Below are 14,993 nucleotides of genomic sequence, written 5' to 3'. Positions count from 1 at the left end.
ACCCTCTATTCATATGAAAGAGCAGCATATGATTTTTCCTCAAAATGTGACATATATATTGTTTATTATAGCTTTTTATTTACAAGATATATGCATGGATAATTTTTCAGCATTGACAGTTGCAAAACCTTTTGTTCCAACTTTTCCCCTTCTTCCCCCCCACCCCTTCCCCAGATTGCAGGTTGACCAATGCATGTTAAATATGTTAGAGTATAAGTTAAAAACAATATATGTATACATATCCATACAGTTATTTTGCTGTACAAAAAGAATCAGACTTTGAAATCAAAAATACAGGAGGGCAAAAATAGAGGGATTGAGAATTCTATGTAGTGGTTCATTGTCATGTCCCAGAGTTCTTTCGCTGGGTGTAGCTGGTTAAATTCTATTACTGCTCTATTGGAACTGATTTGGTTTATCTCATTGTTGAAAAGGTCCACGTGCCTCAGAATTGGTCATCATATAGTATTGTTCTTGAAGTATATAATGATCTCCTGGTCCTGCTCATTTCACTTAGCATCAGTTCATGTAAGATTCTCCAGGCTTTTCTGAAATCATGCTGCTGGTCATTTCTTACAGAACAATAATATTCCATAATATTCATATGCCACAATTTATTCATTCTCCACTTGATGAGCATCTACTCAGTTTCCAGTTTCTGGCCACTACAAAGAGGACTGTGTGGCCTTATATTTTGAGATATTTAACCTTCAATTATTAAATTCTTCTTTTCCTGATTTTTCAGCTACTAGTATTCCCTTCAATTGCATTATATTTATTTTATAAAACTTTGCATTTTATGTAATATGTCTTTTGATAGTATCCTTTGCCATCACCATCACAAAATGAAAAATTCTTTTGTGTTGAGATTTTTTTCTTTTTATCTGTGATAGCTATCATAGTATCAAAGACATAGTAAGTACTCAATAAATGCTTGTTTGTTGACTAATACTCATCACCTTCAGCAGATTGCTAGTAATTATTTTGCATGAATAAGCATATATGCATTAACATATTGCTTTTGCCAACATAAAAAAGAATAATAAAAACAAACAAAAACAGTATTAGGGTAGTGTTTTCAGTATTAATTTAGATCAGATAATTTGGTGGTCCTTTACTGAAAGTCATGTTCAGTTATTTTATCCTGCCATGGAGCTGATCTTGAGTTGTTGAAAACTGTGGTACTAGAGTTCTTGAAGTTTCCATTAAAATGGAAACACATGGACTATGTGTCCATAATCTAAGAACCTAATTAACTAGATTTGCAGAAGTATTTTGCCTTAAAAAAATGAAACATGATATAGGTGGTTGATAGAGAAATACCCTTGAAGCCAGAAAGGTTTGGATTCAAGTTTAATTTCTCAACTCTGGATTAAACAAAGATCCACATTGCCCTAGGCTACTTACAAGAACTCAGAATTGCCTAGTAAATGTAAACCTTTATTGATAAAAGGAGTTTCTTAACTTAGAAGTTCCCTTTGTCAGTAAAAATCATAGATCTAGTTAACAAAAGCTTTGCTAGAGCAAACTAAAGATCATAAACTAAATTATATGGTAATTACTTTCTGCATTATTAAAGAGAATTTCTACCCCAATAAAAGCATAGGTCCTAGAATACCAAAGAAAATTGCTCTTGAATTGTTGGTCTTTTGTTAAAGCATTAACATAGCTTATTATTATTATTACTGAATTCAGTTCTTCAAGAATCCATTGTTAAATATTGACTGTGTTATACAAAAAGCTCCTTTATGGCTTGATAAGTGGTAGTTGAGGTTTTGTGATCAAATCATCCCTTCAGAACCAACCTGCTGATAAGCCTCATTAATAGATCATTATAACATATTTATAAATAACCATTGCAAAATGCTTGGGCATTACCCCTTTAGTAAACAGAAAAGAAATTTAATGTGACATGGGAGCTCTAATTACATTAGATTTGTCAAAACTTAAGCATTTACTGAAGATTTAGAGATTATAATGTACTTCCTTGATGCTGATGTTCAACACATCTTCAATTTCAATGAAACATGGAAATAATTTCAGGTCAGAATTCATGGAGTGTTTAAGATGATAAAAGCTACCATGTGAATAATTGTTTCACTGCTGGGAGCTTTTGTAGCCTAAATTACCAAATTCTTGGACTTTATAATGTTCCTATTGGTTAACTTCACTGTGTTCAAAGGAAGACAAGTAGTTAAGAGCCAACATAATAAGCAATATATGTGGAAAATTAATACTAAGGGCGATGGAAATATTTTTATCTTGGGAAATACTAAAGAACTGAAATAATCCTTGTTACATGTCTATAGGAATTGAACTGTAGTTAATCAAGACTTTTTTAAAGCTCTCACAGAATAGATTCAAGGCAGACCGGTGATTTAATTTTCTTTGGGAAAATGGTTATGTATTTGTCTATTTAGGGAGAATACTGACATAAAATTGTCATCGAAACAAATTAAGGAAAACATTCTACTACTAGAGCACAGTGGGAGGAATAAGACTTGGACTATACACAACTGACAAGATAGTTGGCTAAAATGGATATTTCTCATTATATTCACTTGTTCCAATTTATTCACAGTCATTTTAATGATCTGAATTGCAAGATCTGTGATACTTCTGTTCCTGTATCTCAATAATCAATGACACATAGTGAATATCATGGATATAATATTTTAGCCCCTTTAATTTGAAGATTCTTATCCAGAATGCTTGATATTTTGAAATGCTTTAGGTAGAACTAGCTAAGAGTGACTAATATTGTCTATTGAACAGGCCTGGCTTTAGTGTACATTATAAAATAATGACAAAGTAAGTATGGGGTCAACATTAGCAAAATGATTGCAATTCACTAGACAAAATGATCAATGTTTCCTTATATTTTATATATGAAAACATTAGCAAAAGTTTAATAGTTTCAGCAACAATTTTAAAAATATAATAACTTTCTGGAAATGATAGATAACTGGGTAGGAAAGAAGAACAAAGAGCTTACAAGTGATTCTCCATTTTAGAAAATAATGAGGAATTTAATGAAATCCCCTTAATTAAAAAATCTTATGTAGAGATGGGAAAAGGAGCTTAATAATACTGTTAGTTAGTTAGTTAGAAAAAAATACTTCTTTTACCTGGAAAAAGTAATAGAAATTTTGAAGAAGACCACATCACACTTTAATGAACTTTTTATAAGATCTGACAAATGGCTTGGAAGATCATTTTTTAAAAAATTAAGGCTTTTTATTTACAAAGCATAGAAAAGGGTAATTTTTCCAACACTGACCCTTGCAAAACCTTTTGGTCCAATTTTTCTGCTCCTTCCCCCAACATCTCCCCTACCTGGCAGGTGATCTAAAACATGTTAAATATGTTGAAATACATGCTAAATCCAATATATGTATACATATTTATACAGTTATCTTACTGTACAAGAAAAATCAGACCAAGAACAAAAGAAAAGAAAAACTGAGAAAGAAAACAAAATTCCAGCAAATAACAACAGAGAGTGAGAATGCTGATCATTTCTTATAGAACAATAATATTCCATAACATTCATATACCATAACATATTCAGCTATTCTCCAATTGATGGGCATATACTCAGTTTCCAGTTTCTTGCAACTACAAAAAGAAATGCCACAAACATTTTTGCACATGTGGGTCCCTTTCTTTCTTTTAAGACCTCTTTGGGGTATAATCCCAGTAGAAACACTGCTGGATTAAAGGATATGCACAGTTTGATAACTTTTTGAGCAAATTTCCAAACTGCTCTCCAGAATGGTTATATCCATTCACAGTTCCACCAACAATGTATCAGTTTTCCTACATCTCCTCCAACATTCGTCATTATCTTTTCCTACCATCTTAGCCAATCTGACAGATGTGTAGTGGTATTTCAGAGTTATTTTAATTTGCATTTCTCTGGTCAATAGTGATTTGAAGCACCTTTTCATGTGGCAAAAATAGTTTCAATTTAATCATCTAAAAATTGTCTGTTTATACCCTTTGATCCTTTATCAATTGGAGCATTGTTTAAACTACTATAAATTTGAGTTAATTCTCAATATATTTTAGAAATGAGGCCTTTATCAGATCTTTTGGAAGTAAAAATGTTTTTCTCAGTTTATTGCTTCCCTTCTAATCTGATCTGCATTGATTTTGTTTGTAAAAAATTTTTTTAACTTAATATAATCAAAATTATTTATTGTGTGATAAGTAATGATCTCTAGTTATCCTTTGGTCACAAATTCCTTCCTCCTCCACAAAACTGAGAGGTAAACTATCCTATGTTCTTCTAATTTGTTTATAATACCATTTTTTATGTTTAGATCATGAACCCATTTCAGCCTTATCTTTGTATATGATGTTAGGTGTGAGTCTATGCCTACTTTCTGCCATACTAGTTTCTAATTTTCCCAGAAGTTTTTATCAAATAGTGAATTCTTATCCCAAAAGCTGGGGTCACTGGGTTTGTGAAACACTAGATGGCTATAGTCATTGACTATTTTGTTCTATGAACTTAACAGATTTCATTGATCAACTGCTCTATTGCTTAATCAGTACCAAATGGTTTTAATGACCACTGTTTTATAATATACTTTTAGATCTGGTACAGTTGGCCACCTTCATTTGTTTTTCTCTTCATTAATTCCTTTGAAATTGTGGATTGCTTCTAATAGGTGTTTAGTTGATTCTCTAGGATTCTATAAGTATACCATCATATCATCTATAAAGAGTAATAATTTGGTTTCTTCATTACCTACTCTAATTCCTTTAATCTCTTTTTCTTCTCTTATTGCCAAAACTAGCATTTCTAATACAATATTAAATAGTAATGGTAATAGTGGCCAACCTTGTTTCACTCCTGATCTTACTGGAAATGGTTCCAGTTTATCCCAATTATATATGGTGCTTGCTCATGGTTTTAAATAGATGCTACTGACTGTTTTTAGGAAAAATCAGTTTATTTCTATACTCTCTAGTGTTTTTATTAGGAATGGGTTTTGGATTTTATAAAATACTTTTTCTGCATCTATTAAGATAATCATATGTTTTTTGTTAATTTGGTTATTGATATAGTCAATTATGCTAATAGTTTTCCTAATATTGAACCAGCCCTGTATTCCTAGTATAAATCCTACTTGGTTGTGGTGTATTATCCTGTAATCTCTTTTGCTAACATTTTATTTAAGATTTTTCTATCAATATTCATTAGGGAGATTGGTCTATAATTTTCCCTCTCTGTTTTCATCCTATCTGGTTTAGGCATTAGTACCAGTCTGTGTCTTCAAAGGGATTTGGGAGGAGTCCTTCATCCCTATTTTTCAAATAGTTTAGATAGTATTGGAATTAATTGTTCTTTAAATTTTTGGTACAATTCACATGTAAATCCATCTAATCCTGGGAATTTTTTCTTAGGGGGCTGATAAATAGCTTGTTCTATTTCTTTTTCTAAAAGGAGACTAAGTAATTTATTTCCTCTTCTGTTAATCTGGGCAATCTATATTTTTGCAGATATTCCTCCATTTTCCTTGGTTTATCAAATATATTGGAATAAAGTTGGGCAAAGCAACTCCTAATAATTGCTCTAATTCCCTTTTCATTGGTAAATAGTTCTCACTTTTCATTTTTGAGACTAACAATTTGATTTTTCTCTTTCCTTTTTCTAATCAAATTAACTAAAGGTTTATGTATTTTGTTGTTTTTTTTTATAAAACCAACTCTTAGTTTTATTTATTAATCCAATAGTTTTTTTTTTTTTTTTTAGTTTTAATTTTATTGATCTCTTGTTTTATTTTTAGAATTTCAGGTTTGGTATTTGATTGGAGTTTTTTAATTTGTTCTTTTTCTAGCTTTTTTATTTGCAAACCCAATTCACTGAACTTCTCTTTCTCTATTTTATGCAAGTAAGCATTTAGAGATATAAAATTTCCCCTTCTTACCACTCTGGCTGCATCCCACAAATATCAGTATGTCATCTCATTATTGTTATTCTCTTGAATGAAATTATTGGTTGTGTCTATGATTTGCTGTTTCACCCATCCATTCTTTAGGATGAAATTATTTAGTTTCCAATTACTTTTTGGTCTATTTTCCCCTGGCCTTTTATTGAATGTAATTTTTATTGTGATCTGAAAAAAAAGCTTTTATTTTTTTTGCCTTTCTGAATTTGATGCATTAATATATTTTTGTATAGGTTTTTGTATAGGTCAATTTTTGTATAGATTCTATGAACCACTGAGAAGAAAGTATACTCTTTTCTGTCTCCATTGGATTTTCTCCAAAGATCTATCATATCTAGCTTTTCGAGTAGTCTATTTACCTCTTTAACTTTGTTCTTATTTATTATGTGGTTTGATTTATCTAGTTTTGAGATAGCAAGGGTGAAATCTCTGACTATTATAGTTTTGATGTCTATTTCTTCTTGCAACATTCAACTTCTCCTTTAGGAATTTAGTTTCTACATCACTTGGTGCATATATGTTTAATATTGATATTGCTTCATAATCTATGATACCCTTTAGCAAGATATAGTTTCCTTCCTTATATCTTTTAATCAGAACATTTTTTGCTTTTGCTAGTTCTGAAATCAGAATAACTACCCCTGCTTTTTTTTCTACTTCACCTAAAGCATAATAGATTCTGCTCCAGCCTTTTACCTTTACTCTATATGTATTGCTCTGCTTTAAATGTATTTCTTGTAAACAACATATTGTAGGATTCTGGCTTTTAATCCAGTCTGCTATCCACTTGCATTTTATGGAAGAGTTCACTCCATTCAGATTTACAGTTAAAACTTGTAATTCTATATTTCCTGCCAACTTATTAACCCCAACTTCTACTTTTCTCTTTCCTTTTCTCCTTTTCCTCCTCCCCAGTATTTAACTTATGAGTACTACTGGCCTCAAGCAGTTCTCCTCCTTTAGAGACCCTCCCCCTTACTTAAAACTTTTCCCTATGATTTCTGTTTTCCCTTCTAATTCCCTTTTCTCCTTTCCCCTCCCACTTTTCTACAAGGTGAAAGAAGTTTCTCAGTGAAACCAAATATTTCTAATATTCTTTCTTTGAGCTAAATCTGATGAGAGTAAGATTCACACAAGATTTGATATCATCCCTTCTTTCCCTCAATTATAATAGGTTTTCTTTGCCTTTTCCTGAGATGGAATTTCCCTCATTTTACTTCCCCTTTCTCCTTTTTTCTTTTACAATTCCCTTTCCATCTCTAGTTTCTTTTTAATGTTATAACAGTAAAATCAGATTATACATGTATTCTCTGTGTATACCCACTGTAATATTCTCTTTAAAATGTAATATTCTCTTGTTGGGGTTTTCTTGGGATTCTCTGGAGGCAGCTTTTGTTTCAGTTCAGTTATCACCACAAGTCTAGCCAGGGATTAAAGTCCAAATCCTTTATTGTCTCTTTCCAATTCTTATCTCCTTTACTGTGGTCCAGTTAGCTTTCTTATAGTCCATATCCTTTATTATCTCCTTCCTGAGACTGGGCAGCTTTCTGGAGAGCCTTTCAGTCTGGCCTTGGTTCTGAGAACTTGAGCTCCCCGCCTGCCTTCTCTGGCTTCTGAATCTCCCTGACTTCTAAGGGTTTGTGCTTCAGCCTTCAGCCACAACAAAGGTGGAAGATGGAATGAATCTGTCTCGGCCTCCGAGAGCTTCTAGTGCACTTGTCCTTTTCTGGTCCTGAGAGCTTCTTGCTTATATGCTGTACACTGAGTACAAACCAATAATTATATCACTAGGAAACCATTATTTGTTGTAGGATTAAATCAATGCTAAAATAGATTTAAACATTGTCTCCTCAATCCCACTTAGTACTTTGTTTCAAGTTCTGTCCATAACATCTCCTTGTAGGATTAAATCAATCATACTGAACCATGCTAAATTAGATAACTATTGTCTCTATCAATTCCACTGACTTAGTACCTTGTAAGAATCCTTTGTTTCAAGTTCAGAGTTCTGGCCCATAACACCCATAACAGAAATAGTTCTCAAGAATTTTTTTTTCTTTTTACATTTTTATGCTCCTCTTGAGTTTTATATTTGGAGGTAAAATTTTTTGTTTTACTCTGGTCTTTTCATTAAAAATAAAGGGAATTCACCAGTTTCATTGAATCTTCCCTGAAAGAAAATGCTCAGTTTAGCAGGTAATTTATTCTTGGCTACATTCCAAAGTCCTTCACCTTTCAGAATATCAGATTCCAGGCCCTTCTAAACTTTAAAGTGGAAGCTGCTAGGTCCTCAGTAATCCTTATTGTGGCTTCTCAGAATTTGAATTGTTTCTTTCTAGTTGCTTATAATATTTTTTCCTTGGTCTGATTCTGAAATTTAGCAATGATCTTGCTTGGGGTTTTAATTTTGGGGTCTCTTTCAGGAGGTGTTTGGTTAATTCTTTCAATGGTCATTTTATCTCGTGATTCTATGTCATTGGGGCAGTTCTCTTTGATGATTTCATGAAAAAATAGCATCTAGGCTCTTTTTTTCATCATGTATTTCAAGGAGTCCAATAATCCTTAGATTGTCTCTACTACTTCTGTTTTCCAAGTCAGTTGTTTTCCCAATTATCTATTTTACACTTTTTCTGTTTTTCATTTTTTTTTTTTTTTTGGTTTTGCTTGACTGATTCTTGTTGTCTCATTGAGTTATTCATTTCCATTTGTTTAGTTCTGAATTTTAGTGAATTATTTTCTTCATTTACTTTTTAACTTCTTTTTTTATTTCTCCATTTGAATTTTTAAGTGAGTTGTTTTGTTCTATGGAATTTTTTTTCCATTTCACACATTCTGTTTTGTAAGGAATTATTATTTTTTTCATTTCACAAATTCTGTTTTTAAGGAGTTATTTTCTTTTTGTGTTTCACACATTTTTCTGGGAGTTATTTTCTTTTTCCATTTTATCAAATCTATCTTTTAATGAGTTATATGCCTTTTCCAAACCCTCTTGCAAAGTTCTCATTTCCTTTCCCAATTTTTCTTCTAGCCCTCTTTTAAGATCCTTTTTAATTTCTTCTAGGCGACCCTTGTGTGATGGGGATCAGGTTATATCACCTTTTGGGATTTCATCTGGAGACAGTCTGTCTTTAGTCTCCTTAGGATTTGATATCTGTTCTCTTTCACCATAAAAGCTGTCTATCATCAGAGTTCTCTTTACTTTGTTACTCATTTTTTAAACAAAGTTAAGGTCTGCTGTTAGGGCAGGAGAGATTTTTCAAACTTCCTCTACAAGCAGTGTCTTCCTCTGTGAATGGGACAGCTTCTGAACTGAGTCAGTGCTGACTCATTCCCTGTGCTGGGTGGGCATGACCAGGTCCTGTGAGACTCTGGCCCTTAGAGGTTCACTCTTCACCTTTTGTGTTTGTGTTGGAAGTTTTATAACTTCTCTGCTGTTCTACTGCTTGCAGCCAGGGCAGAGTCTCCAGCACTGCTGGCTGTAAATTCCTCCCTGTAGATTCTCCTCTGTCTGTATTGCCATTTGTGCTCAGCTGCTTGTGTTTTGCTGTCTCCCTTCCATTTCCAATTGAAACAGACCTTTTCTGGTCTGTTTCCTCTCCACAGATTCTTTTCCATGTGAAGTCTGCACTGCCTGGAGACTCTGTGCTTTCTGTTACTGGTGTTTATACTAAGCTATTTGCTCTGGCTGCCTCCCTCCCATTTCCAATTGAAACAGACCTTTTCTGGCAATCTTTGAGATTATCTTTTTCTGATAATTTCTGATAATTCTGATAATTCTGCACTCCCAATATTTATGTGTGCATTTATGTGTGCAAATATTATTTGCATCCAATAGCATGACTTCTTGATGTCTCCAAAAAATCTAAACTTTCACTAAACTGAGCTTTTTTGTAATCCTGTGTCCTCATCTGAAAATATTTTACTTTTGTAGAGAAAAGTAGTAGAGCACTGACTCTACTTTTGATAAATATGCCATTGATTATTGGAAAATTATATGATTTTCTTAACTATTTTCTATTTTGAAATATATCTTATGTAAATATATAATATGTACATAAGTGTGTATATATGTATATATATTCACACACACATATATATATGCATATATATGTATATAAACATTTCTTGGAGCAAAAATCATTTTTCCCTGTTATCCATACTCCTTATTCCTATTTGTATTTAGTTTTATGTCTCTATTTATCTTTTTAGGATGTATATTGGGGTAGTGAGAAAAAAAATAAATTGAAATCACTACTGTAAAAAAAGTACCATAATTTTCACTGTAGTAGAACTGGTCAATCCAATTGTACTACCTTAAAATCTTTACACTAGCATGCTTTAAATCCATTAAGATGTTCTGAGTAATTAAAAAAAGGGGGGAAGCGGGTAGGTGACACAGTAGATAGATCACTAGTCCTGAAGTCAGGAGGACCTGAGTTTAAATCTGACCTCAGACACTTAATACTTCCTAACTGTGTGATTCTGACCAATTCCCTTAACTCCAATTGCCTCAGCAAACACCCCCCCCCAAAAAAAAAAAAAAAAGAATTAACAATATATTGCTGCAATATAGCTTAATTAATTTTTAGGAGGAATAAAAAAGATCTTAAAAAGGGAATTGTAGATTAAGTAAATGTTATTCATTTTCTTTTTTTTTTTTTTTTTTTTTTTTGCTAAGGCAATTGGGGTTAAATGACTTGCCTAGAGTCATACAAGTTATTCATTTTCTATAATGAAGCATGGATTTGTTAAAGTTGAAATAAAAGAGAAAACCAATCTAAAAACAGTTGTTTTGCATTACTACAATAAAAGCTTATAATTTACAAGAAAATACAACTATTGAATAGTGAAGAGTAGGAAAAATATTTTTTTCTTGATAAAATACAATATTTCATTCAATTGTGTCCTCAAACTATTATTCAAAGTCCAGGTGAGCATGTAAAAGATGGACATTTGTATCATTCTGCAAAACATTTCCTCTACAAAAATGAGCATTGTTTAAAAACTTTCACTGAGCTTGGAAATCTTATTCTCATTGAAAGAAGAATTCATAATTTTTTTCTTCACATTTGAATGTTTTCATTATCTTTTTCACATACTTACCACATCACCTTGAATTTTAGTAGAATTTCTTTAAAATATATGATTGTTGTATGAATGAATTAATATGCTATTTAAGAGCAGTTTTTAACAAATTGAAAGAAACTTTTACTTTATTTTTCTTCCCTCCTCCCCCGCTTATATCTTTACACATCTACAGATGTTTTTCTTTTTTTTTTGTATTTTAGGTTATATTCGGTTGGAGGCCGTGATGGAAGTTCTTGTTTGAGTTCAATGGAATACTATGACCCTCATACCAACAAATGGAACATGTGTGCACCAATGTGTAAAAGAAGAGGGGGAGTAGGAGTGGCTACCTGTGATGGTTTTCTTTATGCTGTAGGAGGCCATGATGCTCCTGCTTCAAATCACTGTTCTCGTCTTTTAGACTATGTAGAAAGGTATGATTTTAAAATGTTGTTATATGTGACATATACAAAAAAAGGTGGAAAATTAATTAATGCCACTTTAGATCTGGAAAGCAATAAAATTCCAATGCATTATTATTTATAATGTGACCAAATATAAATACTTCACTTAAGTCCCCACTTCAATTAGTTTAATCAGATGAAGTATTTAATATGTAAAAGAAATTATTCATATTATTATAATCACATAAAACTTTATTATTTAGTAGGACTTGAAATCTCTATGGTATAAATATTGTGACCCAAAATCATATCATATAATAATGGAAAATTAATCTAAAATATAGGATGTAGGTTTTCCTTAGCTAAATTAATTTTAAATTATTAAAGCTAGATATTTTAAAACAATTGTTGAACTAGTTAAATGCATGTTGATTTATTATTTTAATTTTGTTCTCTCTCTGTCTCTCTTTTTGTTTTTGGGAGCTGTGTGTTTAAAAATGCTATGAAAACCGAAAGTGTATCAAAATACTAGTTGTTGGTTTTTCCTTGTGTGTTTGTTTGATCTAGTCTTCTAAAATCTTATATATTTCCAGGCCTATTTTCATAACAGTACAGAGTTATTTTTGTTGAGTGAGAGCATTTTATGTCTGTGACAGGATGCCCTTCTAAAGTATTTTTTCACCCTTTTTTTGCTGGATGAATAGTTGCTTAGGAAATTGGCAAAATAATTATTCTAGCTACAGATTTATCTTTGCTTCTCAGAACCTCTTGAATTGGTATTGCCTGTGCTGTCACACAATTTTATGACTGAGACATGCATGTCACATGAAAATCTTAGGTTACAGACAGGTAAGTAAGGGTGAATATGAGAAAATTAAAGAATTACTAAAATTATCTCCCTGACATAAGAATATTTCTACCAGAGTTGTAAATAGAGTGAGGCTACTTGGGCCTTGTCCTGAGGCATTAAAATTTAAAGAGATTGTATTGCTTTGGCAAGTAGAAAGAAATGCATTTAGCATCTAGTTAACAAATGTTCATATTTATAACAGGGGAAAGCTGCCTATTAAAGCTGTGAATGTACCCTTAGTGACTTTCTATTCAGTTCATCCAAGTTCTAGTTTCTTGCCCAGCAATGACTTTTTCAATAGCAAATATTAAAAGTTCTGACCATGAGAATAGTATCTTGAGGTTTTTGCTCCCTTGGGCCATTTATATGAACATTTTGTCAGCTCAAGCTTTCTTTCTTTGTGCTTTCCATGCCTCTTTAAACTGCTCCTTGATTGAATTTCTAGTTGTGACTCTTGAAAAGAAAATTATTAGTGTTCATTGAAGCTGATTTTTCTTTTTGGATCCATGAAATCATATCTAGTAATTCTAAGGGTCTGCTTTACCTAGAAATATTTGAGGAAAATTATTCTCCATCTACTCTTATACCATTTTTTTCTTAGGTGACCCAATATTTAAAAGAAAAGTAGTATTAATTTCTCACTTCATAAAGAGGATAAACAGCTTCATTAAAAGAGTAACCCAATTTTATGCTTTCAGACCAAGGTGTGTGGATAGGCATTAATTGGGTAGAGAATTTTACCAGCCTGAAAAACCAATTAACAAAGGAATTTAATTAATGAAGTCTATAATCCAAATGTAAAATATATATTTGTGTATATTTTTATCTTCATGAATTTGATATCTCTTCCCCAGATCTCTCCTTTTCCTCAGCTCTGTTTCTATCTTTTCATTTGATAGTCATAAAGCTAAAACCATGGAAAGCAGCACTATTGACTATAGAGAATTTAGATATATTACCATTGTATCAGTATTCTTGGGTTTGAAAATAAAGTTTACTGTGATGTCAGGCTTGCATTTCATGACCAGATTTTCTACAAGGTTACATCTGGGACATAAATAAAAGTACCCAAGTTGTGCTCTTATGCAATGGAGTAAGGTATCTCATATATACCCACATACCAATTCATCCTGGGGCATGAATTACATCTTCACTCACCTGGGAAGCTAGGTGGCACAAGGGATAGAGCACCAGGCCTGGAGTCAGGAAGATATCTTCTTGAATTCAAATATGTACTCATATACTTATTAACCATATGAGCTCAGGCAAGTCAATTAACTTCCTAACACATCAGAAAAAAGGAGCTGGGGAAGGAAATGGCAAACCACTCTAGTCCCTTTGCCAAGAAAACCTAAAAGAAACCAAGAAAACTCTAAAGGGGGTCACCAAGAATGAAATACAAAAATGAAATGCAATTGAAATTATTCAGCAATAACAGAGTGTATTATGGTAGAAAGATTTGTGGATTTAGAGTAAAATGAATTCCAGAGAACAGAAATGAGGGTGATGAACAACCTACTTCATCACTTATAGAAATACATAGCCAGAAAAGAAGGATATTTGGGGAAAAATGAAAGGAGAACTATATGACAGCTATCTCAAGAATTTCAAGGTCTTCCTCAAAGGAAAATAGAGAATAGGTTTTGGTCTTTTTGGTCCTTAAGGGGAGGTTTAGCAACAAGGAAATTGAAGTTGAAAGAAGGTAAATCTAGAGTTTATGTTAAGGAAAAATCCTTTCTAAGAAATGAGAACTTTTCAAAAGTTAAATTAGAAAAGTCTCCCTGATTAGAGGTCTTTAACTATGTGCTAAAATCCAAAATTCTTAAAACTGAAGTATAGTGAATATGGGGGGTCATGAAATTATTATTTATTACCATTATTTTTTTTTCTTTTTATATCTATTTAATATACTTATGAACCATGCATAAAAATTCCTTGGGTGAAAAGAGGCCTTGAGTAGAAAAAGTTTTGTTTTTTTCATTAGTATTTCATTTTTTCAAATACATGTAATAATAGTTTTCAACATTCATTTTTGTAAAATTTTGTGTTTTAAATTTTTCTCCCCCATCTTACCTCTCCCTTCCCAAGACAGCAAGCAGTCAGATATAGCTTAAATATGTGCAATCCTTTTGAACATATTTCCACATTTGTCATGTTGTACAAGAAAAATCAGATCAAAAGAGAGGAAAAAACAAAAGAGAGAAAACAAATAAACAATAAAAAGAGAATATACTACACTTGGGTCCCTATTCAGGATGCATAATTTTTTCTTTCTTTGGATGCAGATGGCATTTTCCCTCACAAGTCTATTGGAATTGCCTTGACTCAGTATATTGTTGAAAAGAGGCAAGTCTATCACATTTGATCATCACATAATCTTGTTATTACTGTGTACAATGTTCTCTTAGTTTTGCTCACTTCACTCAGTATCAGTCTATGCAAGTCTTTCCAGGCTTTTCTGAAATCAGCCTGCTCATCATTTTTTGATAAAAATAATATTCTATTACCTTCATATACCATAATTTATTCAGTTATTCCTTGACTGATGTGCATCCCTGGAATTCCCACTTCTTTGACAAGCAGAAAAAGTTCAAGAAATCCTGGGCTAGAGAACCATATCTTGTATGTTATTGAGAGAATTTCTATTCGAAATAGCATATGCAAAAAGAAAGAAAGAATGAAATTCTCATATTCTTGTCACACCACATATTT

General features: G+C 32.1%; 1 protein-coding gene across 1 annotated transcript in view; it reads left to right on the top strand.

Moving 5' to 3' along the window:
* The window catches only part of KLHL1 (kelch like family member 1), a 553,989-nt gene that overhangs the window by 508,458 nt on the left and 30,538 nt on the right, over nucleotides 1-14,993 (top strand). Inside the window, exon 9 of the mRNA XM_003765805.2 lies at nucleotides 11,249-11,461. Coding sequence (XP_003765853.1) covers nucleotides 11,249-11,461 — 213 coding nt within the window. The remainder of the gene's footprint in view (nucleotides 1-11,248; nucleotides 11,462-14,993) is intronic.

This window comes from Sarcophilus harrisii, chromosome 3 (assembly GCF_902635505.1).
Source record: "Sarcophilus harrisii chromosome 3, mSarHar1.11, whole genome shotgun sequence".
Lineage (NCBI taxonomy): Eukaryota > Metazoa > Chordata > Mammalia > Dasyuromorphia > Dasyuridae > Sarcophilus > Sarcophilus harrisii.
Note: the sequence above shows the minus strand (reverse complement) of the source record. Positions and strands in the feature narration are given on the sequence as shown.